Source organism: Euprymna scolopes, chromosome 45 (assembly GCF_053919585.1).
Source record: "Euprymna scolopes isolate OS-2025 chromosome 45, ASM5391958v1, whole genome shotgun sequence".
Classification (NCBI taxonomy): Eukaryota; Metazoa; Mollusca; class Cephalopoda; order Sepiida; family Sepiolidae; genus Euprymna; species Euprymna scolopes.
This window is the reverse complement of record NC_136526.1, coordinates 40,695,174-40,721,521: the sequence shown is the minus strand read 5'-3', so window position 1 is coordinate 40,721,521 and position 26,348 is coordinate 40,695,174. Positions and strand designations below refer to the sequence as shown.

The following is a 26,348-nucleotide window of genomic DNA, read 5'->3' as shown; positions in this document are numbered from 1 at the left end:
ATCGTTAATATTTCAGCGTCCCAATTGTTCTTTTGTTTTTTGTTTATTTTGAACCCCACTCTTCCCATGTTAAATAATAATTTTGAAATAATAATGTTAATATTTCAGCGTCCCAATTGTTTTTTTTTTTCACGTTTAATTATCCAAATCAACAATTGTTAATACTGTCTGCTTTTTTTTTTTTTTTTTTTTTTTTTTTTTTTTACATCGTTCATTTCTGTATTACGTTTACATTATTTTAAACCCCACTCTTCCCATATTAAATAATAATTTTGAAATAATAACGTTAATATTTCAGTGCACAGATTATGCGCGCATGCACAACCGGATGTCGTAAACCGGAAAGTGGGTTACATACATCATTACAAGGTCATTTGAGTTTATTTATATATATATATATATATATATATATATATGAGCAAACAGTTAATAAAACATGTTAAAAAACACTTTGAAATTGGTTAAAAACATATTTAATCTGAAAAGGAAACACTAGATAAATGGATAGTCCTTAATCCGCGGAGTTTCGAAGAAATACTCTCCTTCTCATCAGAAGGTAGGAATTAGCAAAATGCGAAACACTAGATAAGATCTTCTAACTCACTAAGCTATATATATATATATATATATATATATATATATATATATATATATAGCTTAGTGAGTTAGAAGAGAGTAAATTCAATTCTATATGAAGAGACTTATCGGGATAATATAAAGCTCAACAAATTCCATTGGAGCTTTTATATTAGAATTCGATATAATTCCCCCTGACAGCATCAATAATTTCATTGATTTATTTCGTTCCTAATGAATCCCATGCTAGATGTCATATCCCCATTATGTTACCTAGCATCTTCTCTACTCTTCTGATGAGAAGCATTAGGCTTCGAAATACCTTGGTATAAAGAGTCCCCTCTATCCCCTAACTAAATGCTTGTATACCTTTATTAAATAAATGAACCATTCTATATTCACAAATATAGTTTTTGCGCCTTCATTTTTCCACTCTTATTGTTTCCTGTATGTATGTATATATATATATATATATATATTTATGTCAGGTCATGTCATATGCTACTGGTACCATGTAATCCAGTACTACCTGCCTCATGGTCGGGTCACCGGCAACTAAACTGGTTCCCCCACCAGACTTGTTTGGTGAGGAGGGCGGCTAGTCTCCCTGAAGGATTAAAAAACAAGACCTTCCAAAGGGCGAATGAACTCTTTTTCTGAGTCAACGGCCAACTAGCACCGTGTATATTTGTGTGTGTGTATATGCGTATTGGGGTAGAGAGGGCTCCTGTAAGCCGCGGTGAAGGCAACCTTTCTAGGAGAAGCAAATCTCTGATTTAAAAACCATAAAGCGGAAGACCATTACCCGCATTAAGCTGGTCTGCAGTTTAATTTGTTGCTGGCTATCTTGCTCTTGCTTGTTGCTGGATCTCAACATTTTGAACCGAGAGAGAGACTTAGCTGTCGTACAAATCTAAGACTCTGTAACATTATATTTGTATAGATACTCCCCTCAGACATTTGGGCTCATGAATTTTAAATGTCTGAGGGAGTGGCACTCGTCTGACAAGACGTTGCAATCATCATATATATATATATATATATATATATATATATATATATATATATATAAGCGAGATAAGTCACAGATTAAAGGTCAAGTGAAAAATCTTGTTAGATATTGCATTGAGGTAATACTTTCAGGGTGATCCTAGCTAAAAGGATAAAGCTCAATATTTAAAAGTAGAGCAATATATAAGTTTAATGGTTAAAGTTTGTATATCCTTCGGAATAAAAGTATGGAACATCCAAACATTCTTGTTATATAAGATTGCTAGCTTCTCCCCTGGATCACTATTCCTCCAACCTGGGGGTAATACCCCGGAAAATATTGAATTCACTCCGATAATGGACTGCCCAGGTTGTATGAATTTCCTTTTCCTATCACTATTATTCATGATTCAAATGACATTTTCAATATATGTGCTGAAAAGCAAAATATGTATTTATTCATAGTTGAACATTGTGTTAACTGCATTTCATTTCCTCTGATGATGTGAGCCAGTATTGAAAATCCATGGATTAAGGAAATTAACATAACTCCCCTCTGTATATTCCTTGTGTCAAACAATGAATTCTTAACTCGAATATACGTGTTTATATTTTGATTTTCAGAATTTAACTTTAACCACTAAACTTTATATATATATATATATATATATATATAATGCTCCTCACCTTGAGTTGAGCATATTGAGAAGTGAAACACGAGTTACCATAGCATATAAGCGACGCTCTTTGTGTAAACAAATCGAGCGGAGGTATTTCGGACGATATCAAAACATCGTTAAACTCACTACTCGTTCAAGCAGCCGCCAATAGCGTAATGGTTAGGAGCCTTGACTGCCGTACAAACGGTCGGGTTTCAATCTTGGCTTGAGGTAGTTGCCTGTCTAGCCGCACTGATGAGCTGTGAAACAGCAAAACAGTACTGTATGTGGATGACTAATATATATATATATATATATATATATATATATATATAAAAAGATTTTTATGGGTACAAAATTTCATGAAGGATTTTAATAGCACTGGGGGAAATGCCGTTATTGAAATTGAGGACTTTTTTTTTTTTTTTTTTTTTTTTTGACATTTAATCGATAAGAAATACTACAAAGTCTAAAAATCTAATCTCCAAAACCAGGCGTTTACATACTCATAGTTCAGCCATTAATGAGCACTTATTAAAGTGTCAAGTCTGCACTGAAGGTTACACGGATGGAGCATTCTCCATTATACACAGAGCCCGCTCGAGAATACATTTGAAAATTATCAAAGTGGTCACGATTATTTTACGAAAACCAACTCTGTAAGCAAAAAGAACACACCCATAATCTAGAACTTATGGGTGTAGTTTGAGAATGCTTCTCCGTCTCTCCAAACTTCATTTATTAATTTCACCCCCTCATTCGTTAATTTTGGTCTTTAGATCTCGATATTATTATTATTTTTTTTTTTTTTATCTCTTAAACTGCCGATGTTACAGTTGAAAAGAATCGGCCGAAAGATATCTTTGTTAATTTAATTCTTTTTATTCCCCTTTTTCATGTTTTTCCCCCTTCATTCGGTTCAAATAATTTTGAACTACATACTGGTTTTGGAGATTAGATTTTCAGACTTTGTAGTATTTCTTATTGATTAAATGTCAAAAAAAAAAAAAAAAAAAAAAAAAAAAAAAAAGTCCTCAATTTCAATAATGGCATTTCCCCCAGTGCTATTAAAATCCTTCATATATGGTTGCTAAAAGTAAAAGTATCCATTCCAGAACGTTAAATGTCAACACTATTAACTCAGTAAACACACTCTGTATGTCACTGTAATGAATTGATAAGATTTCTCTTTAATGTAAGAGTTAGTCTAAGTTCACATTAAAGCATATAAAAAAAAAACGAAAAAAATGATGGTTTATATGGATGTGACATTTTAATTTACAGATATAACTTAGCAAAAAAAAAAAAAAAAAAAATCAGTCTTCTCTATTTAGTCATATATAGTTTACTAGCAAGGAGATCTGACGTTGCCCGGGATTAAATGAAGATCAACAAATATTTCACACTTCCAATACTTTTATTGTCGTTGAAATCGGTGGAATTGCTCAATCTATCTATCTATATATCTATAAAAGTGAAATTGTCTGCGTGTGTGTCTGTACATTTCCCTACCAAACTACTCTGTCAATTTTCTAGTCTACAATCTCGAGATTTGACATAAGGTGTATTGAAATTTGGAGAAATCTTTTTAATCGGTTTTTGGCCCAAAATTTGGCTGTCAAGGGATCAAAGTTCAATGATTTGACCTTTGAAAACTTTACCAAACTCCTCTGCCAATTTTTGGATCTAAACACTTGAAATTTTAAATGTAGGTTACTTTTTCATTTGATTTGAGCCCAAAACAATACATGTTAAGGGGTCAAAGTTTTTTTAAAAATTGACCTCTGCGGTCTCTACCAAATTACTCAGCCAATTTTTGGTCTAAACATTTGAAATTATGCATAGTGTATTCAGACATAGGGCAAGCTTTTGAATCATTTTTTGGCTGAAAATTTGGCTGCCAAGGGGCCAAAGTTCAAAAGATTTGACCTTTGTAGTCTCCAGCAAACTATTCAGCCAATTTTGGGTCTAAGCATTTGAAATTTTACATAAAGGGTATTCAGACATGCAGTAAGCTTTTTAATCAGTTTTGGGGTGAAAAATTTGGCTGCCAAGAGGTCAAAGCTAAAATAGTTGATCTGTGCAGACTCTACCAAACTCCTCCACCAATTATGGGTCTAAACACATGAAATTTTAGATGTAGGTTACTTGGACATTAATCAAACTTTTTAATATATATATATATATATATTCATATGCACATAAAGTTATGAACAGTACAGGTCCGTCTCCTTTGGCATGACCACATAGTGTCCTTTTTTTTTCCTTTTTCTTTTTGCGCTTGCTCGCGCACACTTCCTAATTTACATACGCGTTCACACGCTGCTCCTGCTGCTAATACAATTGTTTGCCATCCATGCTTTGGCTGCTGCTGCTATTTTCATATGTGCTCTGTTAAATTTGCTCCCTTCCCTATACTTTGGGAATGAATGAACACAAACATTAAAAAAATTAATAAACAAACAGTCAATAAAATTATATTTTTTAATTTGTTTATTTTGCAAAATAAAAAGAAGAAAAAAAAAATCCTACCGCACTGATTATAATCTTTGCTGTCTGATTTGTTCAAAATAAAATAGAAAATTAAAAAGCTTTAATGACAAAAACAATGTCAGCAATATATCACTGTTATTATACTTAAGCGGAATTCATTTTTGTTTGTTTTCCTAAAGCTTTTTCCTATATATGTTAACTAGCAGGGTTACCTGGTGTTGCCCAGGGCAAAAGTGTAGCACTTCTATTAAAACTTCCATCTTTATCCATTTATCTTTTACTCCTCCACCCTGTTTTCCGCTCCTCTTTTTCTTCTCTCCCCACCCCATTCCTCTCTCTTCACACAGACACTCACTGACAACTTTCATTTATAAAAATTCTTTGAGGAATGAGTCAACCCGTTAGTGACTTTTTGGACACTTTGTATAATAGATCATACAAAATACATGCTGAAATATTCCTCGGTATGGAGACTGAGTAATGTTTTGAAAAAGTAATCTTAATTGTTTTAGATAGCTGTAATTTGCAATTAACTTAACAAGCCACTCATCTATCATCCTCACCCTCTCTCACTGACCAGTGCTTTTATTAAATTTTTTTTTTTTTTTTTTTTTTTTTTTCATATTTTCTTAAAAACCTTTGTTTTCACCAAACAAGGCATATTATCACTGAAGCATAAGAGATCATTTTGATAGGGGCCAGATTTATAGAGGGGGAGGGGCACAACCTGGTTGTGCAGCAAGATGTTTGTTCACATTACATTGCTACATGTCAGTATGGTTAGGGAAACAGGAAGAAAGGAAGAAATTCCAAAGACCTGCAATCTGAAGAACATAGCTATTAGAGTAAAAAATTTCCAGCATCTAAGAGACTGTGACAGTGAATTGGTGAGATTATACTATAAATCGGGTGAATCGGAAGTATTTTACATTGAAGTTCATTGGAGCACATTTCGTGGAAGTACTAGTAAAGCAAACACAGGGACCCAACACTGCAGCAATGGAATAGGGACTCTTTTTTTTCACTTTCTCCAAGATGGATAGACTAGTACTTGGTATACCAGCCACTGTGCTAGAAAGCATTGCTAAGACTGCTGTGAAGAAAGTGGGCTCACTTTACCGTTCTAGGAAGTTACTTACGCCTGAAAGTATCCTGTACCTTTAGAAGGCCACCATTCACTCATGTATGGAGTATTGTTATCACATTTGGGCTGGTGCATCTGCTACTAGTCTCTCCCTCCTGGACAGGGTTCAAAAGAGAGTCGCCAACCTGATAGGTCTCACACAGTCATCTAAGCTTCAGTCTTTGTCCCATCGATGAAATGTTGCATCCCTTTGCCTGTTTTACAAGTATTTTAATGGTGGCTGCTCTGACAAACTACAAGCCCCTTTTACCCCTTGACGTAACCCCCCCCCCCCGAATAAACCAGATAAGCAGCAAAATCCTACCCCTTCCCAGTAGATATCCATCTACTCTTCTTTAGAACTGCTAAATTTTGGAATTCCCTTCCGGGTTCCTGTTTCCCCCAACTGTACTGACATGCAGAAGTTCAAGTGTAATGTGAACAGCCATCTTGATGCTCAACTCCCTACATAGTATTCCTGCAACTTATATCTCTGATAATAATCAAAGTGGCATTGTGCTTTGTTTGGGGTGAAAATATAACTAAAAATAAAAAAAAAGAAAAAAGATGTGGAAAAAATACTCCATGCATCCATTAACAAAAAAAAAAAAAAAAAAACGTAGCAGTAGTGTAGTGGATAAAAATTGTTTGAGGTTTTTTTTAATTTTTTTATTATTAATGGAAATCGCTCCCAGCAAGACATGAAGCCATTTAGAGCTAACAAGAATGAAAGATGATTATCACAAAGACAAGAGATTCCTATTGACCTTAGTCTTGAAAACACTGAGGCTGTAGGTAGGTAGGAGGAAAACAATCAGCAGTAACGGTTGGTTGGTTGTTTTTGCTTTACAGCATATCAACCTTTTTCAGGTTATTTAATGCCGAATCTAGTTATTTCGAGGAACGATTTTTAATGGAGTATATTTTTTTTTTTACATCAGATTCTATTTAACCCATAGTTGGGACCCTAACAGGTACTACCACTCCGGGTCAGAGTGGACCTGGGAGCAATGGCAATTAAAGGGTGGCTCCACACTCCCCAAAGCCCGCAAGGTGGGGCCTCACCATCGGATATAGTTTTAGATCATATCCAGGACCCAGCAGTAAGGGAGTTCCACAAGCCTGAAGATCTTGAACAGAAACTAATGAATTGGTGAAGCTGCATTAAAAGGAGGTATCAAAACGGCAAAGAGGATCACAAAAGTAAGGAGTCAAATGTTGAGAGGGGACCACGCAGAGAGGACTAGTGTTGAGAGGTGAGGCCACAGGAAGAGGACTCACATTGAGGGGGGGGGCCCACACAGAAAGGACGCATGTCGAGAGGGAGCCCCCACACAGAGAAGACTTGTGATAAGAGGGGAGGGAGGCTACACAGAGAAGACTGGTGTTGTGTGTGTGTGTGGGGGGGGGGGCGAACACAAAGAAGACTCGTGTTGGGGGGGAGCACACAAAGAAGATTCGTGTCAAAAAGGGAGGATACAACGAGAAGACATGTCAAGGTAGGCCGCACACATAATGAAGACTCGTGCTGAGAGGGTTCACATATAGAGGACTTGTGCAGAGAGGGCCACGCAGAGAAAACTTATATGGAGAAGGGTTAGATATAGAGGATGCAGTTGTAAAGGCACTGGAAGAATTAATTTTACATTTAACATAGTTTTATCAAGATGTAATGTTTGAACAGGTGACATACTAACAATGGAATCAGTATCACAGAAAATATGAATAAAAAAAAAAAAAAGCATTTCAAAGAAACAGTTCATATTACTTTGATAACACAAACTAAACCATTGGGTTTTTAGTTTTGAACAATGCAAGTTAAAATATCTAATCTAGCGACTTCATAGTTCTGTCATAAATTGTTCCAGAAACATTTTTTATTTTTAATGGCTGCAGCTAAATTTGAGCAAATATTTGTGTATACTGTAATATATCAAGGATGTTGGTTGTTTTCTTTGGAGCTGAAAATACTAAACGAAAATATGGCTCATGCATACAGCTTTCTGCTTTGTACTAGGAGGCGCTTCTTTTCTTTTATTGTTGATTAAATAAGGCCTGACGTTAGTAATATGTTAATTCGTCTTAGCATTTAAACTCTAACCGTGAATGAGTTTCAATTCTAATACTCATATCATGTGCTAATTTTAAAAAAAGTACATTTTAGTACCAAGTTCTAAAACTCTTAGCAGAAAAAAAAATGTTGATTCTTTACTTTGAGCTTTTCCTTTTTTACTAGATTAAAAATCAAAATCCATTATTTTTAATGGTCTTAGAATTAACCCCGCCCCCCCCCCCCCAAATTAAACTCACAAGTGTTGCTATTTTACAATACCAAATTAAAATAAATATGAAAAAATATTTCTCTAAAAAATAAATAAAATAATGCCTGAATAATTAAAATTTTTTTTAAATGTCTGTAATGTTTAACAAAAATTTTAAAGTCTAAAATTTTTTTTTTTTTTTAAACAAAATTAAATAAATGTCTGAAATGTTTAGAAAAAACTTTTTGGTTCTTTTTCGTTATAATAGCAAAATTCGAAAATAGAAATACTAAATTTCAAGTAAAACCACTTAATTGTCATGTCACAGTAATGAACATATCCAAAAATCTATGAAAAACGACAAGATATATTAATAATTAATTAAATTAATTATTAAAGAAAATCATTTTTGAAGATATTTGCCAGTTTTGTTTACTAAATAGCCTGCATTATAGCAGGGGAGGTAATTAATTTATGAAAAGTTTCAAAAACTTAGGTCAATTTGGGAGAAATTAGTTATTTCCCTTGTGTTTACGTCACAAGCAAACATGGCAAAATCGTTTTTCCGTTGAATCATGGAAATACTTGTTTTATCTAATGATGCAATAATATTTAACTAATTGTGACAGAACAGTTAAGTAAATAACATTGCTTTTAGTGGAAATTGACATAATTAAGTAGTTATCACCGTTTTTTTTTCTTAATGAAAAAAAAAAAAATCTAAATTATTTGACTGTCGAATTTCACTATTATAACAAAGAAGAACCATTTTTTTTTTAATTTGAAATTTTTAAACAATATTTTTACACACAGAAATTTACTTTTGTCGATTTTTCTTTTATCACACACAAAGAATTTGAAATTTTCAAGATTGTCAATGAATTTTTCCATGCATTTATCACGTGTATTGCTTTTTTTTTTTTATCACAGTGTACAAATTCTCCACTTTGACTTTGAGAGCTTCATGGAACCTGAAGGAAGAACTTAATTCAGTCCGACCAGAAAACTGGGTTTTGGTTGTCTGACTAGAGAGTTTGATGAAGTCCGACAGGAAGATTTAACGCCTGACCAGAGAGCTTTCTGATGCTTGACCATCAGAGTTTAATGTTATCCAACAACGAGGCATTCAACAACTGGAATAATTTGCCGTTTTCCAAAGAAATAATTTGATGTCAACATAATCGGACGAACCTGATGTTTTTCAACTGAAAAAATAGGTTGACTTCAGAATTTTTTTCAAGTCAAACTTTCCTGAAAAATAAAATAAAAATAATTAAGTGTATAATTAAAAAAAAAAAAAAATGATTAAGTTTTTGAAATTTTAGGATGAGGATTGGTTATTCAAATTATTTTAATTGTATTATTTGATTACTGTTCTCATCTTGAATGTTATTTTCACAACGTTTTAGCCGATCTTCAGGTGCATCTTGTCGAACAGCACAATTTGCATAAAATTTCAAATTTATTTAATCCACGTGAATAGCATGTTCTAATTGTCAGCCATGACCAGATAGAAGTCCTAAATAATTCGCAATTGTATTCTAAGTGTTTCCTGCAATGACCGTAACAAATAAAGTACTCAATAAAATTCACTTCCAAGTGACGCTCTTCTAGACATTGAAGGTTCAATCCTCAGTGTGTGCGATACTCAGAATATAATTGCAAATTACTTAAAACTTCTACTCAATCATGGCTGACAGAACAAGAACATGCTACTACTGTAGATTAAATAAAGGGTTCCGTTCAAAATTCTGTATAGATTTCTGAGTCTTACAAGATAGACCTGAAGAAGGTCGAAGGTTACATTGGCCAAAATTTTGTGAAAATGACACTCAAGATGAGAACAGTAGTCCGAATAATACAAAAAAACAGGGATCATTTAAAAAAAAAAAATCTGACATAATGAAACATTAAATTCATTTATTTTTGAAAACACAAAGACTATTGCTCATGAATACCTGAAGAATTTTGGACAATAATCCCTTTAAGGGATGTAAATCGGCAATGGTACAAAAAAAAAAAAAAACTCAAATCATGGTTAATTGCCCTAAAACATTAGTATGGCTAGGAAATGAGGGATTATTTCATGGAAATATTTATAAAACAAGCACAGGGATGGAATATTGTGGTGATGTGACAGGGGCTGGAGCTTGGTAGACAATGTGAGACTTGTGGGAACATGATGAGAATTAGCAGCGAACCGGATGTTAACGCATCCACCATGAGAGACAAAATGAAAAATCGCCTTTTGCACATGGCTCCACACATCGCTTCCGCTTGGGAAGAAAAAAATAAGATAACCACAAAATAATTATCGACCAATGGCAGAGCTCCGCGCCTAAAATAAACACCTCAAATATCACTGTCACTGGGAGCCAGTTTGCCACTATAAAAGGAGGGTTTTTAAGGAACCAAGGAGGGAAGAGGAGATTCGCCCTGCTGCGTCAGTGAACGCACGGACAGATTCTCCCACCCGACCTAAAGAGATGGAGAGAAGAGAACTCGCCCCGCTGCATCAGTGAACGTATGGACGGATTCTGTCACCAAACCTGAAGAGACATAATGAAGAAGAAAAAGAAATAAGGCACCAGTGAACTGAAGCCGATTATGTTCTCATGTTATGGGCCAAACGCCTTCAATTCTAAACACTGCCTAATTCATACAAACCAAAGAGGAGAGGAGGAAAAAGAAGACGAAGACGCCGGGCTGCTAGCTGCTGATGAAAAAGTCACCCACTTTCCAGCTACAAGCCAGGACATGTATCACGGACAGCAGGATGACCGGCCTACCCTAACCATCTCCATCGTCCAAAAGATAAGTTACATTTTACGAACATTCATTCCTTGTCAATTCATACATACCTACAAACAGTTTACGAACATTCATTCCTTGTCAATTCATACATACCTACAAACATTTTGCGAACATTCATCTCCTTTGTTAAATCACATTCCATCCTACGAACACTTTGCCTCTCCTAATACAAATTGTTGGTAGTAAATAAAATCGGTTCTCAACCTTCAATATTTGTCTGTCTTTAATTATATGGAGTCAGAATCTACACACTTCCAACGTTGTTCATTTCATGTATTCTTGGTTGTGACCTCTATGGCATCCTTTCCCATCCCTAATCCTTTTTATAACGACTGAGGCCATAGACTTATTAGGTTAGAAGACTCTTTTCGCATCCTGTCCGAGACTAGTGATTGGTATACCAGCCCAAATGTGACAGAAATACTTCATGCATGGGTGAATTGTGGCTTTACAAAGATATACGATATTAGCAGGTGTGATAGGTTTTTCTATCCGGTAGAAGGGAGCTTGTCTTCTTTGTAATTACTTAGTAATCACATTTTTTATAGTCATTACTTTAATACTGTCTTTTTTTTTTTTAAACGTTTGGTTTCCCAATTAAGGCATATTCCCAGTCACTGAAATGCAAAGGGCTACTGTGATAGAGGCCAGATGTCTAAGGGGAAAAAATCTAGCCAGAAAAAAAATTGAGCAAAAATATGCTTGTTCACATTACATTCAAATTTCTGCATATAGATATGGTTGGGTAAACAGGGTGTAGGGAAGGAATTCCAAAAATAAGGGATCCAAGGAAAGAAGTAATTAACGTAGAAAATCTAGCATCTAGCGACAATAGAGAAGGGGTGGGGATTTTGCTGTGAATCTGATGAGTCAGATGCATTTAGGTCAAATTCATTGGAGCACATTCCAAAAATGTACTTGTAAAATTAGCACAGGGATGTAACACTGCAGTGAAGTGACAGGGGTTGGGGTTTGGCAGACAGTATGAGACATATTAGGTTAGATATTCTTTCTTGCATCCTGACTAAGAGAGAGAGAGAGAGAGGTTAGTGATTGGCATTGACATTAATACTACTACTGCTCGGATTGGACACCTGCTTGTCATGTTACCGCTGGTGTTGATGGTTGCTCTCCGGACATCACAATCATTGGACAGATGCTTTATCAGGTTTAGAGTATGGAGGTCAGCCTTGATGTTATCCAGCTCTAGCTTCTTTGGCAGGCCGCGGTATTTGCCTCTGACATCAAAGGACAATATTCTTTGTTGCCAAAGGGTGTCATCCATTCTCTTCATATGTCAAAAACATCTCAGTCTCCCATGCTTCAGGATAACTTCCAAAGAGGGAATGCTAAGATGTTCTCTTAGGTCGGCCATGCGTCTCTTGTCCGTAATTTTCCAAGAGCAGATAAATCTGACCATGGTGACATCACTTCTCACGAGTCATCAACAGTCACAGCCCAAGTTTTCGTGGCATAAAGCCTCACTCCTCAAAGACCAGCAACAGAGACCTGTCCATGGGTCTTCTGGAGTATGCTTTTCTTTATCAGAATGGGAATAAGCTCTCTGAACTTCTTCCATGCCGATTGTGATAGCATCTACACACCCTCCATTGTTGCCCACTATTTTTCCAAAATAGCGTTAGTAATATGTTAATTCGTCTTAGCATTTAAGCTCTAACCGTGAATGAGTTTCAATTCTAATACTCATATCATGTGCTAATTTTAAAAAAAAGTACATTTTCTAAAACTCTTAGCAGAAAAAAAAAAATGTTGATTCTTTACTTTGATCTGTTCCTTTTTTACTAGATTAAAAATCAAAATCCATTATTTTTAATGGTCTTAAAATTACCCCCCCCCCCAATTAAACTCACAAGTGTTGCTATTTTACAAAGACAACTTGGAGAAAACTTCCAAAGATATATCACTAATTGTAAAGTTGGTTTGATCAGGTGCAGAGGTAGGGTTTGTCCAGCATAGACATACAAACTCCACATCATCCACCAATCTGCCTTTTATGCCAATACATTTAAAATGTTGGTATTAAATGTTGGTTATAATCAGGAAACATATTTCCTAACTTCCGGCATAGTGCTACCGGAAGTGGTGACAAGGGAAATCAGTTCCTTTTCTTTTTTTCTCTCATGCCTATATGTGCATGTACCTCTTTTTTTATTATGTTTTTCCAATCTTTTTTTTTTTTTTTTTTTTGGTACTTGTACAATTTAATCAAATGAAAATATTGAGAGAAAAAAAAAAAAAAAAAAAAAGGTTATATTGTACGTATCTGTTTTGGACTGAAGATCTCTGAAAAAAAATTTCATTTAATTTGATCGAGTAGTTTTTTTTTTACAGCGGAAAAACACGTTTTTATGAGAGCACGTTGAAGTCAGCCATTATGGAAATTTTTAACATGCCACAGGGAGATAACTCAGTTTAAAGCGCCGACACTCCTTCCCCATCTTTATTACCAGCTTTTCTTCCTAAAAATCGAATCTTTTGCTTGATATCATAACAAATTGTTTTTTCGCTGTAAAAAAACAAACTACTTGATAAAATTAAGTGAAATTTTTTGGGGTTGGTTGTTTTTGTTTTACGGCATATCAACCCTTTTCGGGTTATTTAATGCTGAATCCAAAGATTTTGAAGAAAAATTTTTTTAATAGAATATATTTGTTGTTTTCATGTCGGTTTCTATTTAACCCATAGTTGGGACCCTAACAGATACTACCACTCCGGGTCAGAGTGGACCTGGGAGCAATGGTAATTAAAGGGTGGCTCCACACTTCCCAAAGCCCACAAGCTGGGACCTCACCACTAGATATAGTTTAAGGTCATATCCAGGACCCCCATTGAGGGACTTTTACCCTCTGCAGGGGGGCAGTCGGCGTATTCTAATGCCCCACCGACAGGGCCCAATTTTTTTTTTTTTTTTTTTGGAGAACTTCGTTTGATAATGGATACGTACAATATAACCTTTTCCCGATGTTTTCATTTTTTAATTAAACTGTACAAGTACCTTTTTTTTATTTAATAATCATTGAGAAATTTTTTGGATCTTATTTTAATTAAAAATTATTGAAATTAGTTTTATTTTTTTAAAAAATATTTGTAAACTATTTTGGGAATATTATGTATCGGATACGTTTTTTTTTTTTTTTATGATATTTGAAATTTTGTTATTTTGATTTCAAGAATTTTATTTTTATACTTTCATAAACATTTATTTATTATATGAATTGAATTTTGTATCCTGTACCTCTACAAGGCCACCATTCGCTCATGTCTGGAGAATTGTTGTCACATTTGGGCTGGTGCATTTGCAGTCTCTCACTCCTGGACAGGGTTCAAAAGAGAGTCGCCAACCTGATAGGTCTCACACTGTCATCTAAGCTTCAACCTCTGTCCCATCGATGAAATGTTGCATCCGTCTGCCTGTTTTACAAGTATTTTAATGGTGGCTGCTCCGACAAACGACAAGCCCTTGTAACCCCTCAACGTAAAACCCCCCGACAAATCCGGCAAGCAGCAAAGTCCCACCCTACACAGTAGAGATCCCTAGATGTAAGAAAGCCTTCTACTCTAAAAGTTTCTTCCCCAGAATTGTTAGACTTTGGAATACTCTTCCAGGTTCCTGCTTCCCCAACTGTACTGACATGCAGAAGTTCAAGTGTAATGTAAACAGACATCTTGCTGCTCAACTCCCTACATAGTATCTCTGCAACTTATGCCCCTGATAATAGCCCTCTACATCAAAGTGGCATTGTGCTTTGTTTGGAATGAAAATGTAATTAAAAAAAAAAAAAAACTTTAATTTTTTAAATAAAATTAAAAAAAAACAACTTTTATTTTTATAATTTCATATAAACATATTTCTTATAAAATTTCAAATAAAATAAGAATATTTACTTTTAAAATTTTGTTATTAAAAGTGCAAATAAAGACTAATTGTGTTATTTTCATCTTTTTATAATTTTGTTAATTTTTATTGTATATCTTTAATAATGTCCTTTTCTCATATCTTATTTCAATAAATTGCTTCACAAAAGAAATACAATAAGAACAATAAAAGTGAAAGAACCGATTTGCCTTGTCACCACTTCCGGTAGCACCCATGCCTGAAGTTAGGAAATACTTTAGCTGACTATAACCAAAATGTTAAAAAAAAAAAAAAAAAAAAAAAAAAATTTTCCACAAGAATAAAATAAATTAAAAAAATTTTGTTCTAAATAAAAAAATTGACAAAACTCCTTTTGACTGACGCTGTAATTTGCACCACCTTTTAATTTCAATGTGTTCACTCGGCTCCAAATATGTCACGCCTCAATGTAGCATGTGGTGCATGGTCCCCCGTCCTCAAGAGGGAACTCTCATTTTTCAAACAGCTTGCTTGTATGCAGCTCCAAATTGTTTAATTTGCATACGAACAGCGAGAACTTGCGTTAATTTGCGGACCATTGAGAAGAAAATCAATTCAGAGTCACCATTTTGTTTTTTGTCTATCATTCAGCAGTTGAACCCTACAAGTCACACAGACACGTCAGCATTTTTGGAGGCAAGTAATTTTTGTATACAATACACTTTTTGAAGCTTATTTAGAATTACACTCGTTTCAAAAAAAAATTTTTGAATGCAAAAAAAATCTTTATGATATACATACTCACCACAGAATAAAGAGGTCATATTCCAAAAATCACATAACTTGATCAAATTTTTTTTTTAATTAAGAAAATCAAAATTTACGATTTTTAACAATTAAAAAGTTTTAATCATTTTGAATACAAACAAAATTTCTGTAGTCAAATTGAATTGCTGCCCGTGAATTTTAAAACAAGATGGCAGCTCCTGACCGTCCCTCACTTCCTCATTAACCGATTTTCTTAGTTAAAAAAACAAAACAAAAATGATTTCATCAATTTTACATGATTTTTGGAATATGACATCTTTGTTCCATGTTGAGTACGTACATCATAAAGATTTACATATATTTTTGTGTTTTTTGAATAAATGTAATTCTAAATAAACACTAACAATTAATTGCTCAATTTACATCATTTTTGGAATATGACATCTTTGTTCTGTGACAACTACATACATCATAAAGTTTTTTTTTTATGTTATTTTGTTTTGTTTTTTCATAAATGTAATTCTAAATAAGCACCTATTTTTCTCTACAAAAATTAAAATGTCTTTCTACAAACCTTTACTTGGTACGTTGGCAAGAACCGATTTTAAAGTCTGCTGACTAACATCTTCTAAAACATTGGAACCTCTGTGGAGAAAGAACAAAGATTTAGATGCATATCAATAACGGCAAAGAAATTTCGGTTAATTAAAAAAAAAAGAAAACAGGATTTACAACAGCAAAAATATTTTTTTTTATTAAATGAATAAAATATATTTTTTTTTATTAAATGAATAAAATGATATTTCTTTTTATAAAATGAATAAAATGATATATATTTTTTAATTAAATGAATAAAATGATATTTTTTTTTAATTAAATGAATAAAATGATATTTTTTTTTATTAAATGAATAAAGTGATATATTTTTTTTTTTATTAAATGAATAAAATGATATTTTTTTTTTTTATTAAATGAATAAAATGATATATTTTTTTTTTTTATTAAATGAATAAAATGGTATTTTTTTTATTAAATGAATAAAATGATAGTTTTTTTTAAATTAAATTTCTGATGTCATACACTTTTTTCAAAGAAATTTTTTGCCACTTCTACACTATTGGGACAAAATTTCGGAAATCGTAAAACTGAATTTCACATGAAAACAATGGTATCTACGTATTCCTTGTATTTTTAAGATGGTTATATCCAAAAATTACGAAAATCGATAAGGTAGAAAATTATTTATTAAAAAAAATAAAAATAGAATTTGATGAAAACGATCATAAACACAGGAGAGTTCAAAAGGGAGGTAATTTACCATTTGAATGTAAACAAGATGGCTGCAATTTTTTTACCTGCTACCACGATTAAAGTTTTTTTTTTTTTTAATAATTCAGTAATATTCAGGTAATTTCGACTACATAATTTGGAAGCTACCATTGTAATTTATTAGAATTCACAAAAAAATCAGTTGAAACCATTGTTTTTTTTTATCTGAAAACTCCATTTATCGACTACAAAATCTCGTCCCAATAGTGTAGAAGTGCCAATTTCTTTTTTTTAATTTTTATTTTGCTGGTGTTATTAACTGTAAGAGTTATGCTCCTCAGAGAGAGAGAGAGAGAGAGAGAGAGCAAGATATACATCCAACCTTGTTGATGCTTGTTGCAAAGTCTGATTTGATGCGTTCGCATAGTTGGCACAAATTTTAAATAAAAAGGATTTTAGTTTCATATCATCTAAAACATTATTTTGAAAGTTTATTTGAAACATTGGTGTTTCTGCAAAGTTGGCTCAGGCTTGCTTGACAGCTGACAGAAATAATCGGAAAAGCTTGGCCGAGCGTTCCTCAATTCTTAACAAATGCATAGTCCGCTTTTAGCAAATACGAATCTATGAAGGCTACTTTCTTATAAATTGGAAGAAATAAAAAAATTAATTTTACTTGCACAAGTTAGAGTTAGAGGTAGATATATGTTTGTAATTTTATTTATTTATTTCCATGTTTTTTTTCTATTTATCATTATGATTTTCTTGTAGGGTTTTAATGTTTGATGATTGGCCGTTTCCGGTTATTGCTCTCAGCAGCCGAGCGTACCTGAGAAACTACATAGAAACCACAAGTTGATAAATGCAGAAGCACTGAAAAATTTTAGATCACCAAATAACTAAACTCCTCCTATTCGAATCTTGCACCAATGATGTAGACACATTTGACTATGACTTCACAACAGCTGTAAACAAGATCAGATGTTTACCATGCTTAATACCACCAGCAGAATGAAGAGAAACAAAAAAAATAAAAGCTTTTTTGGACAAAAGTGTATATCACCAAAAGTCTCAGAAACTTTTTTTTTTTTTTTTTTTTTTTTTTTAAATCAAATTGTATAGAAATAAAGTTGTTGCCTTGTTTAAATTGCAAACAATACTAATACTACAACCAGATGCTGGAAAGCCCACAAAAAGAGGAAAGTTTTCTCTGCTCAGTTTGTGGAAAGGAATTTAGGTGCAGCTCAATCTTTTTGCGTGTCTTGAGTTGAGAGCCATTCTTATAAAAGTAAAATTATCAGAAATGTGTGTGATGTCAAAATAAAAGACCCTAGGGTAGAGAAAAGAAAATGATCTTATCGTGAATATTAAATATAGTTGCCTCATGCCAAAATTGGCAGTATCAATTCATTCACATTTGATTTGAATTGTAAAGAATTTCAGGTAAAGAACGAGATAATATTAATCCATTCACGATCAGCAGAGCAAGGTTTCCTTCTTGTGTCAAGACGAAAAACTATGAATGAAAAATTTTTTAAAATTCAGTATTTTTTATAAAGTGATTCTGATACTTGATTGGTCTGTTTTTATCACTTGTACACAATACAAGGTGTCCAAAAAGTCATTGAAATGTTGAAAATATTTGTCATTTTCCCATTAATAATTATTTTTTTTCTCTATTTCAGATATTTTGCAGATGATATTTGGAAATTAATTATGGATAAGTATAGCATTGAACAACGTATGCAAGTTGTGAAATTGATTTACAAAAATCAGGGGTCAATTGTTTGACTCAAAGAGCTTATCGACGGCATTTTCATGTAAGATTTTTTCATGTAAAATTTGTTCAAAATAGACTTATATAGTGTTTTTAAAATTTGTTCAAAATAGACTTATATAGTGGTTGTCTTTTTTTTATTCACACATACATTTGTTTAAAATATTTATATAGTGGTTGTCTTTTATTTCCCACATATAACATTTGTTCAAAATTGACTTAGTTTGTGTTAACAGTAATGCTGGATGCCCTTTTAATTCATTCGGAAAGTAAAGACTATAAAATGAAAATGTACACGTACGTTGGCGTTGGAGAGAACTTCTCAAGAAGGTGTTTCGAGAGATCTTCAAGGATTGGTTGACTGTGCAGGGCAACAAATTGTTCTCGGCAAATCTGAAGGTACAAAAAACAGAAATTTTTTTTTTCAAAACCACTTTTTAAAAGGAAAAAAAAAAAAAAAAATGAGTTCATAGTCCGTCACAAGATTATGATGATGGAAAAGCACCTGCGTTTTTTTTGTTATTTTTCTAACATACAAAGCATTTTTATTTTCTAATGTTGCCTTTTGTTTTATAATGGTATATTTTTGTTTTCTAATGTTGCCTTTTGTTTTATGATGGTGTATTAAACAATTTGTTGCAAAATACATATACATATTTGTGAAATCACTTAGCCCAAACACTTGTGTGCTGTGACTTTCTTCTCCGTCATCTTCTATACTGGCCATGTTGCCTGAGAGATTACCAAGAGCATGAGCACTGATTTGCAAGCATTTAAAAAAAAAATTAAAAAAAAAAAAAAAGGGTGAAAGTGCCAATGTGTACCAACTAAACACCTTTTAAAAGTTGATTTTTATGGAAATTCGAGTTTTTTTTGTAAATGTGATATTTGCTGAAAACACACCTGAATCCTCTTAAAAAATCAACTTCTGGAAGGCGAGTTGGTTATCAACTCAACAATTTCACAAAAAAAAAAAAAAAAAAAAAAAAGAAAGAAAGAAAATGCAAACTCCAATACACGGTATATAGATCAGTTGTACTGTAGATATGATACCATTGCAAAAAATAAATAAATAAATAAATAAAAATAACCGTCCAAACACTAACATTCACACATTAATTAAGTTTCAGTGTACCAACTAAGACGCAATTAAGATAATTTGTTTTTCAAGGTCATCATTGTCGTTTGATTGAAGTTAACTCCTTTTTTTTATGTTAATTTCAACTAAAAGCAATGCTATCATGTTGCAATTAGTTAAATATTACTGCATTATTACATAAAACAAATATTTTCAAGCCTTATCTAAAAACTGCTTCACCATAATTGTTTGGAACAAATGAAATAAAAACAAGGGAAGTAACCCAGTTTGAAATATTTTGAAAACTCCGGAATTGGCATAAGATTTTCCATGTTTTCAGAAAATAATTACTGGCCCCGTTACAATACAAACTCTCGTTTATTTATTTATTTATTTTAGCAAAGCTCAATTTTTACAAATTTTCTTTGAAAACTATTTTCATTAATGATTAATTTTCTAACTTATCGTTTTTCATAATTCTTTGATATGTTCATTACCGTGACATGACGATTAACCTGCTTTCCAGCTGACTACAATATGATCATCTTCAAGTTACATTGTAAACAAGTTCTCGTTGAGCCGTTCCCCTTAAAAAAACTAAAAAAAAAACCCTGTGCATGCATCAGTTGCACCCTAGAGGTGTGTGTGTGTGTGCGTGCGTGATACCATTGCTGAAAGTAACCCTCCAAATGCTAACATTCATATATTAGTTAAGTTTCAGTGTATCAACTAAGACTCAATTGAGATAGTTAACTCCTCTTGGATCTGCTAAAGCTCTGCCCAATCTGTTCTGAGCTGTGAACTGTCATAAACTGAAAAACAAAAAAAAACAAAAACAAAAAACAAAAAAAACAAAACAAAAAGCAAACCAAAAACAGTTGTAAACTTGTCAACTCCTGTAAACTAACGGTAAACTTCTAAATATATTGACCCAGGATCAGAAATCGGTCTTTTGTTTTAGTCAACACCATCCCTGATTAATAGAAATAATAGAACCTGACCATTTCTAAGCTCGCCCTATCAGCCACTCCCAGCTGACCATTCATCCGACTGCCTTTATGTACTTTGATGAATCATTTCCTACCATTGTCCTTCATAATGGCTTTTTAAAAAATTAAAATTATTTTTTTTTCAAGTTCCGACAACGTTTCATATTTTTTTATGAATCACTTCCTAACACTCCCCAGGTCCTCGGCCAGGGGAGAGGGAGAAGGCATCCATAGTATCACATATTACTTTATTATTCTATTTCGATTATCTACTCGCATCTTGGTTGTAGTTTTCACAGTGTTTCAGGCAATGTAAACTCCAACCTTCTTCAGATGCATCTATGTGGACTCCTGCTGCAATGGATAAATGTGTTTAGTGACAATCAGTTCTAAGTGAATCTTTTGGAGGTTGAAAATGCATCTTTTAAAATTCAGAATCTTTATGCTGAACTTGGGAACTTATATGGAATTTTGAACTGAATTCTTCATTTAATCCACAAGGGTAGATTGTTCTTATTTTATCAGCCATGACCAGGTAGAAGCATTAATTAATTCTAACTTTTAGTTCATTTTTAGTTATTATATTATATTATATTATGGCCTGGGCAACATTGGATATTCCAGTTTTTTTTTTTTTTTTTTTTTTTTTTTTTTTTTTTTTACATAGGTATCACCACTTATCAAGGCCAAGAGGCCACTCGAGGATAAGGATTAAAGAGTGTACAATAGAAATTGGACAATATAGTAACTGTTAGTAATGGAGACTAGGTAAATTTGTTAACTTATATGGAACGGCTCATCAAAAACTTGTTTACATTAGACTTGAAGAAAACCATATTGTAGTCAGCTGGAAAGCAGAAAAACGGAAGACAATTCCATAAGCGTGCAGCTCTAAGAAAGAAGCTTTGTTCATGGAATCTACGTTTAGGCTTAGGCACAGATAAAGAGTAGGGGAAATTAGTGATAGTGTTTTCTGTTAGACGGGTGTTTTTTGTGAAAGTTTGGCGAGGGGGGACCATAGAATGGAGCTCAGCCGAGCACTTGCCATGAAAATAACGATAAAGCAGAGACATACTCGCAACATCTCTTCTGTGAGAAAGAGGTTGCAGGGAAGAGAAAAGGACATCTCCTACAAGGCTACGAAGTCTATTTTGAACTCTATCAAGGCAGGACAAGTCTTTTCTAGCAACTCCTGCCCAGATGTGGCAACAGTACTCCATCCTTGGACGTACCTGGCTCTTATATAGATAGAGAAGTGCATCAGCAGTGAGATATCTACTGGATCGATAGAAGGATCCTACCATTTTTCCAGCGGCCTTGGCAACGGATTTGATGTATGTGTTCCATTTAAGATCAGGAGTAAAGGTCAAGCCCAGAACCTTGTCAAAACATGAGGCCTCCCCAAGACGAGAGCCATTCATATTAATTGATACCAGATGGGGATCAGAACGTTGATGATTTAAAGATAAAAGCTTGGTTTTAGATGCATTAAAAGTAACAAGCCACCTGTTTCCCCATTGTACCACGTGCTCAAGATCAGAGGAGAGAGAATCAGAGATAACTTGGTCGTTTACGGTCTTAGATGTGCTACCATAGATAGATAGTAGTGTCATCAGCATAGATGTCAACGAATGATGTAAGGATGTGATCTGGAAGCTCATTAATACAAATCAGGAAGAGAGTTGGGCCCAGAATGGACCCCTAAGAGACACCAGCATTAATACTAAGAGCTTCTGACTTCTGATCATCAACCACTACTATTATGAACCTATCAGAGAGAAATGATTTAATAATTAAGACATTTCCAGCTATACCGTAGCTGGAGATCTTGTGAAGATCTTTATGCCATACTCTATCAAAGGCCTTTGATATGTCAAGAGCAATTGCCCTAGAAAGGTAGCCTCCGTCGAGAGATTCGCTAATCCTATGAGATATAACTGTAAGCACATCTGCTGTAGATCTAGCAGAACGGAAACCATATTGTGTGTCACTAAGGAGCTTATTTTTGCTGAGATGGTTGATTACTTATCTATTTAACACAGATTCCAGCAACTTACTCATGACGCACAGGAGACTTATTAGCCTGTACTGAGAGGGAGATGAGTGATCACCTGAATTCTTAAATACAGGGCATACTGATGAGATTTTCCAGGGTGATGGGAAGCAATTCTCCTTAAGACAACGTTTAAACAGTATTGTAAGGATGGGCGCAAGTTCTGGTTGAAGTCTTTTGAGTACTATAATTGGAATACCATCAGGGCCGGTTGCTTTACTGGAATCAAGGTTTTTGATTAGCTTGGCAACATCACGTACAGATATTTGTTAGAGAGGTGAGTGACAATGTTATGAAGATAACAAACTGTTTTGATAATGGAAGAATGTTTTGAAATAGGACTGGATTTTAATGTAGAAATAATTAAGCTAGAAATATGTAAAACAATAAAATGTTTAGACGGATGTTTAATAACATTGGATTGGAATGGTTGGTATTAATAAACAAAGATACATGACAAAAGACCAGGCAAGGATTTTTGGCTACATAGATACATGACGTAATGAGTTTAGAGACAACTTAGAGAGTTACTTAGTATTCAATCTATAACGGGTGGCCAAGAGAGATGGTCGACAGACAGGATGGCATCAAGCAGGGGCAAGATCAATAATTAAGATGTAGATAGGACTGTATCAGCATTCAACCTTCCCAAGATGGGAATACAACAATTATTGCGTTATGTGGCACAAGAATTTGAAATGATATTTTGATATTCGAGTTACAGTTTTAACTTAAATGAAGAAATATATAATAATGTAAGGTTCTGCTAGATAAAGATTTTAGGTCATTGAGCCTTAAGTCAACGAGGAACAACTGAAAAAAAACAAACAAGTGAAGCATGCATGGTCCCCCATGAGTGCACAGTGAACGAAGCATAAAAAAAAATGACTATGTTCAGCATTTGCCCCCTCCCCCATTTAGCCCCAAAAGTCCCCAGGGGACGTCAAATCCTGGTGAAAATGAACAAACGGTGCAGTTTTAGGCCTTAACATATGTAAATTTGAGTTCTGCACCATGCAAAAAAAAAAAAAAAAGAAATGACTAAGTTAATCATTTGTCCCTCGCTTCCCATTTAGCCCTAAAAGTCCTTAAGGCCTTAACATATTTAAATTTGAGTTCAGCACCATGCAAAACTGCTAAATAGACATACACAGAAAATTTTGGACAAATATGGTAAAATAGTCCCCCAAATTTTTTAATAAGTGTTTTTATTAGACTTAAAAGAGCCCCTGGGGCATACCAAAGAATTACCGCGAAGTATAGACAAACAGAATTATATAGAAATCAGTTAGTTACAACTTTTCAGAAAGTTTTATAAAAATCCAAGGCATCAGTTTTTTTTAATAATCACAAAAGTGTCAATTGTAGCCAATTTAACTGAAAGGCACCCCTGGGGAAGGGGGGGGGGTATCTGGAGTTTTCCTGGAAAATCCATTCTGTTACTTTTTTTTTTTTTACTCATATCATGTTTAATGATTGTGGAAAATTTCCAAAAATTCCAAGGCGTAGTTATTGAGAAAAGTGTGGACAGACGAACGGACGAGGGTGAATTTACAGGTCCACCCTTCTTTTGTCGGAGGACCAAAAAGAAATCAATATCCATATCTAAGATTAAGCTATATAGGTACTTATTTAGAATAGGGACCGTATTATAGTCAGCAGGTCAAGTAAATTCTAAGAAGGTGCCGAAACGTTTAGCCAATGTAAACTGCAACAGCCAACAATTGAAAAAAAATTCAATAAATTTGTGAAAACTAATTAAAGACATGACCATTTCAATAAATCTTGTAAAGTTGGGATCAACACTGCAATAATCGCTAAAAGCAAATAGTGAATTTTATCAAAACTCCAAACTTATAGGTGAAAGTGCAAAATATTTGTACAAAATTTTAAAAAAAATTCAAAGCATAGTTATTGAGAAAAGTGTGAACAAATGAACAGACATACAGGAGTGAATCACTAGATCTATTCCCAATCCAGATTAACTTATTATTATTAACAAATTAATTTAAACTCTAAATTTAACGAAAATACAACTTAACCACATAATCTTAACCTGTAGTTGGCAAAATCTATTTTTCTACACACGCATAAAGCTGAGTTTTTTCTTGCTCTGACAGTGATATTAAGAGCCTACTTTTTCTATTTAAAAATTATTAAAACGAACTTTTTAATATACTTAGTTATACAAGCGACTTCATAAATGCTAACTTATTTACATATTATTTGAAAAACAAACTTGCATTAATTACTTATTTATTTTTTATGGTTTCTTATTGGATGATTCGTTTCATTTAAGTATCACGCCCAGTTCTATTTATGCATATTTTCTACATTGTGTATAACTGTGTAACATTTCGGATGATAAAGTTCTAGCATATGCACACACATTTATTTATATATATATATATATATATATATATATATATATATATATATATAAATAAATGTGTGTGCATATGTGGAAAAATGGTGGGATCCTTCTACTGCTCTAGTAGATATCTCACTGCTGATGCAATTCTCTATCTATATAAAAGCCAAGTACATCCAAGGATGGAGTACTGCTGCAATATCCGGGCAGGAGCTGCTAAAAACAGCCTATCCTGCCTTGGCAGAGTACAAAATAGACTTTGTAGCCTAGTGGAGGATGCCCTTTTCTCTTCCCTGCAACCTCTATCCCACAGAAGGAACGTTGCTAGCCTGTATTTGTTTTATCGTTATTTCCATGGCAAGTGCTCGTCTGAGCTCCAATTTCTAGTCCCCCCTCGCAAATCTTTCACAAAAAACACCGGTCTAAGTTGAAACCACTGTCAGTAATTTTCCCTACTCTTTATCTGTGCCTAAATCAAAACGTAAATTCCATGAATAAAGCTTCTTTCTTAGAACTGCATGCCTATGGAACTCTCTTCCGTTTGTCTGTTTCCCATCTCACTACAACTTGGATGTGTTCAAGTCCAACATAAACAAATTCCTAATGAACCACCCCCTTAAGTAAGACACTTTATCAAATCTTTATTAGTAGCAATTACTACAATATTATCCCATTGATTACTGCATATGCAATAACCTTTATCCCCGAGTAGCCTCCGGGCCTTGATAAGTGGTGACTTCCTTGTTAAAAAAAAGAAAAAAAAATTAACATATATACTCCTATAAATTTGACTTTTTTTGTGTATTGATATTCATATTAAAACCTCTTTTTTCTTTTTATTTAAAAAGAAAATACAACTTTGTTATATATGGGTTGTTGAATTGCATTTATCTGCAAAAGATCTAGCTAATTCAGGGTATTCGAACCCATGCAAAACTTTATATTTAGGTTTTAGTCGGGGAAAATCGGTGCAAAAGTGTGAAAATTAAAAAAATAAAATTTGGCAGGTGAAGGTCGAACAACAGCATTACTGATATGCATGCGTAATGTAATAGCTATTGGTTCAGGTTTTAATTTTTAGCTTTGCAGCAAACATATCTTCATAGTACAATCATTAACATCAAAGGAAAAAATAAATCGAAAGCTAAACGTTTTGGTTTCGGTTCTTGGTGGTGGGGCACAAGTTTTTTTTTTTAGACTTTTTAAATCATTACTATATATATTAGGTCCAATATGATATAATAGAATAATAAATATGAAATCTGCATTAA

At 33.5% G+C, this 26,348-nt stretch overlaps 1 protein-coding gene across 1 annotated transcript in view; it reads right to left on the bottom strand.

Moving 5' to 3' along the window:
• Nucleotides 1-9,164: 9,164 nt before the first annotated feature.
• The window catches only part of LOC145269488 (DNA-directed RNA polymerase, mitochondrial-like), a 147,754-nt gene continuing 130,570 nt past the window's right edge, over nucleotides 9,165-26,348 (bottom strand). The window contains exons 30-32 of the mRNA XM_080125213.1: nucleotides 18,888-18,979; nucleotides 16,115-16,185; nucleotides 9,165-9,353 (exon numbers count right to left, since the gene is read on the bottom strand). Of these exons, the coding sequence (XP_079981339.1) occupies nucleotides 9,304-9,353; nucleotides 16,115-16,185; nucleotides 18,888-18,979 (213 nt within the window). The 3' untranslated portion in view covers nucleotides 9,165-9,303. The remainder of the gene's footprint in view (nucleotides 9,354-16,114; nucleotides 16,186-18,887; nucleotides 18,980-26,348) is intronic.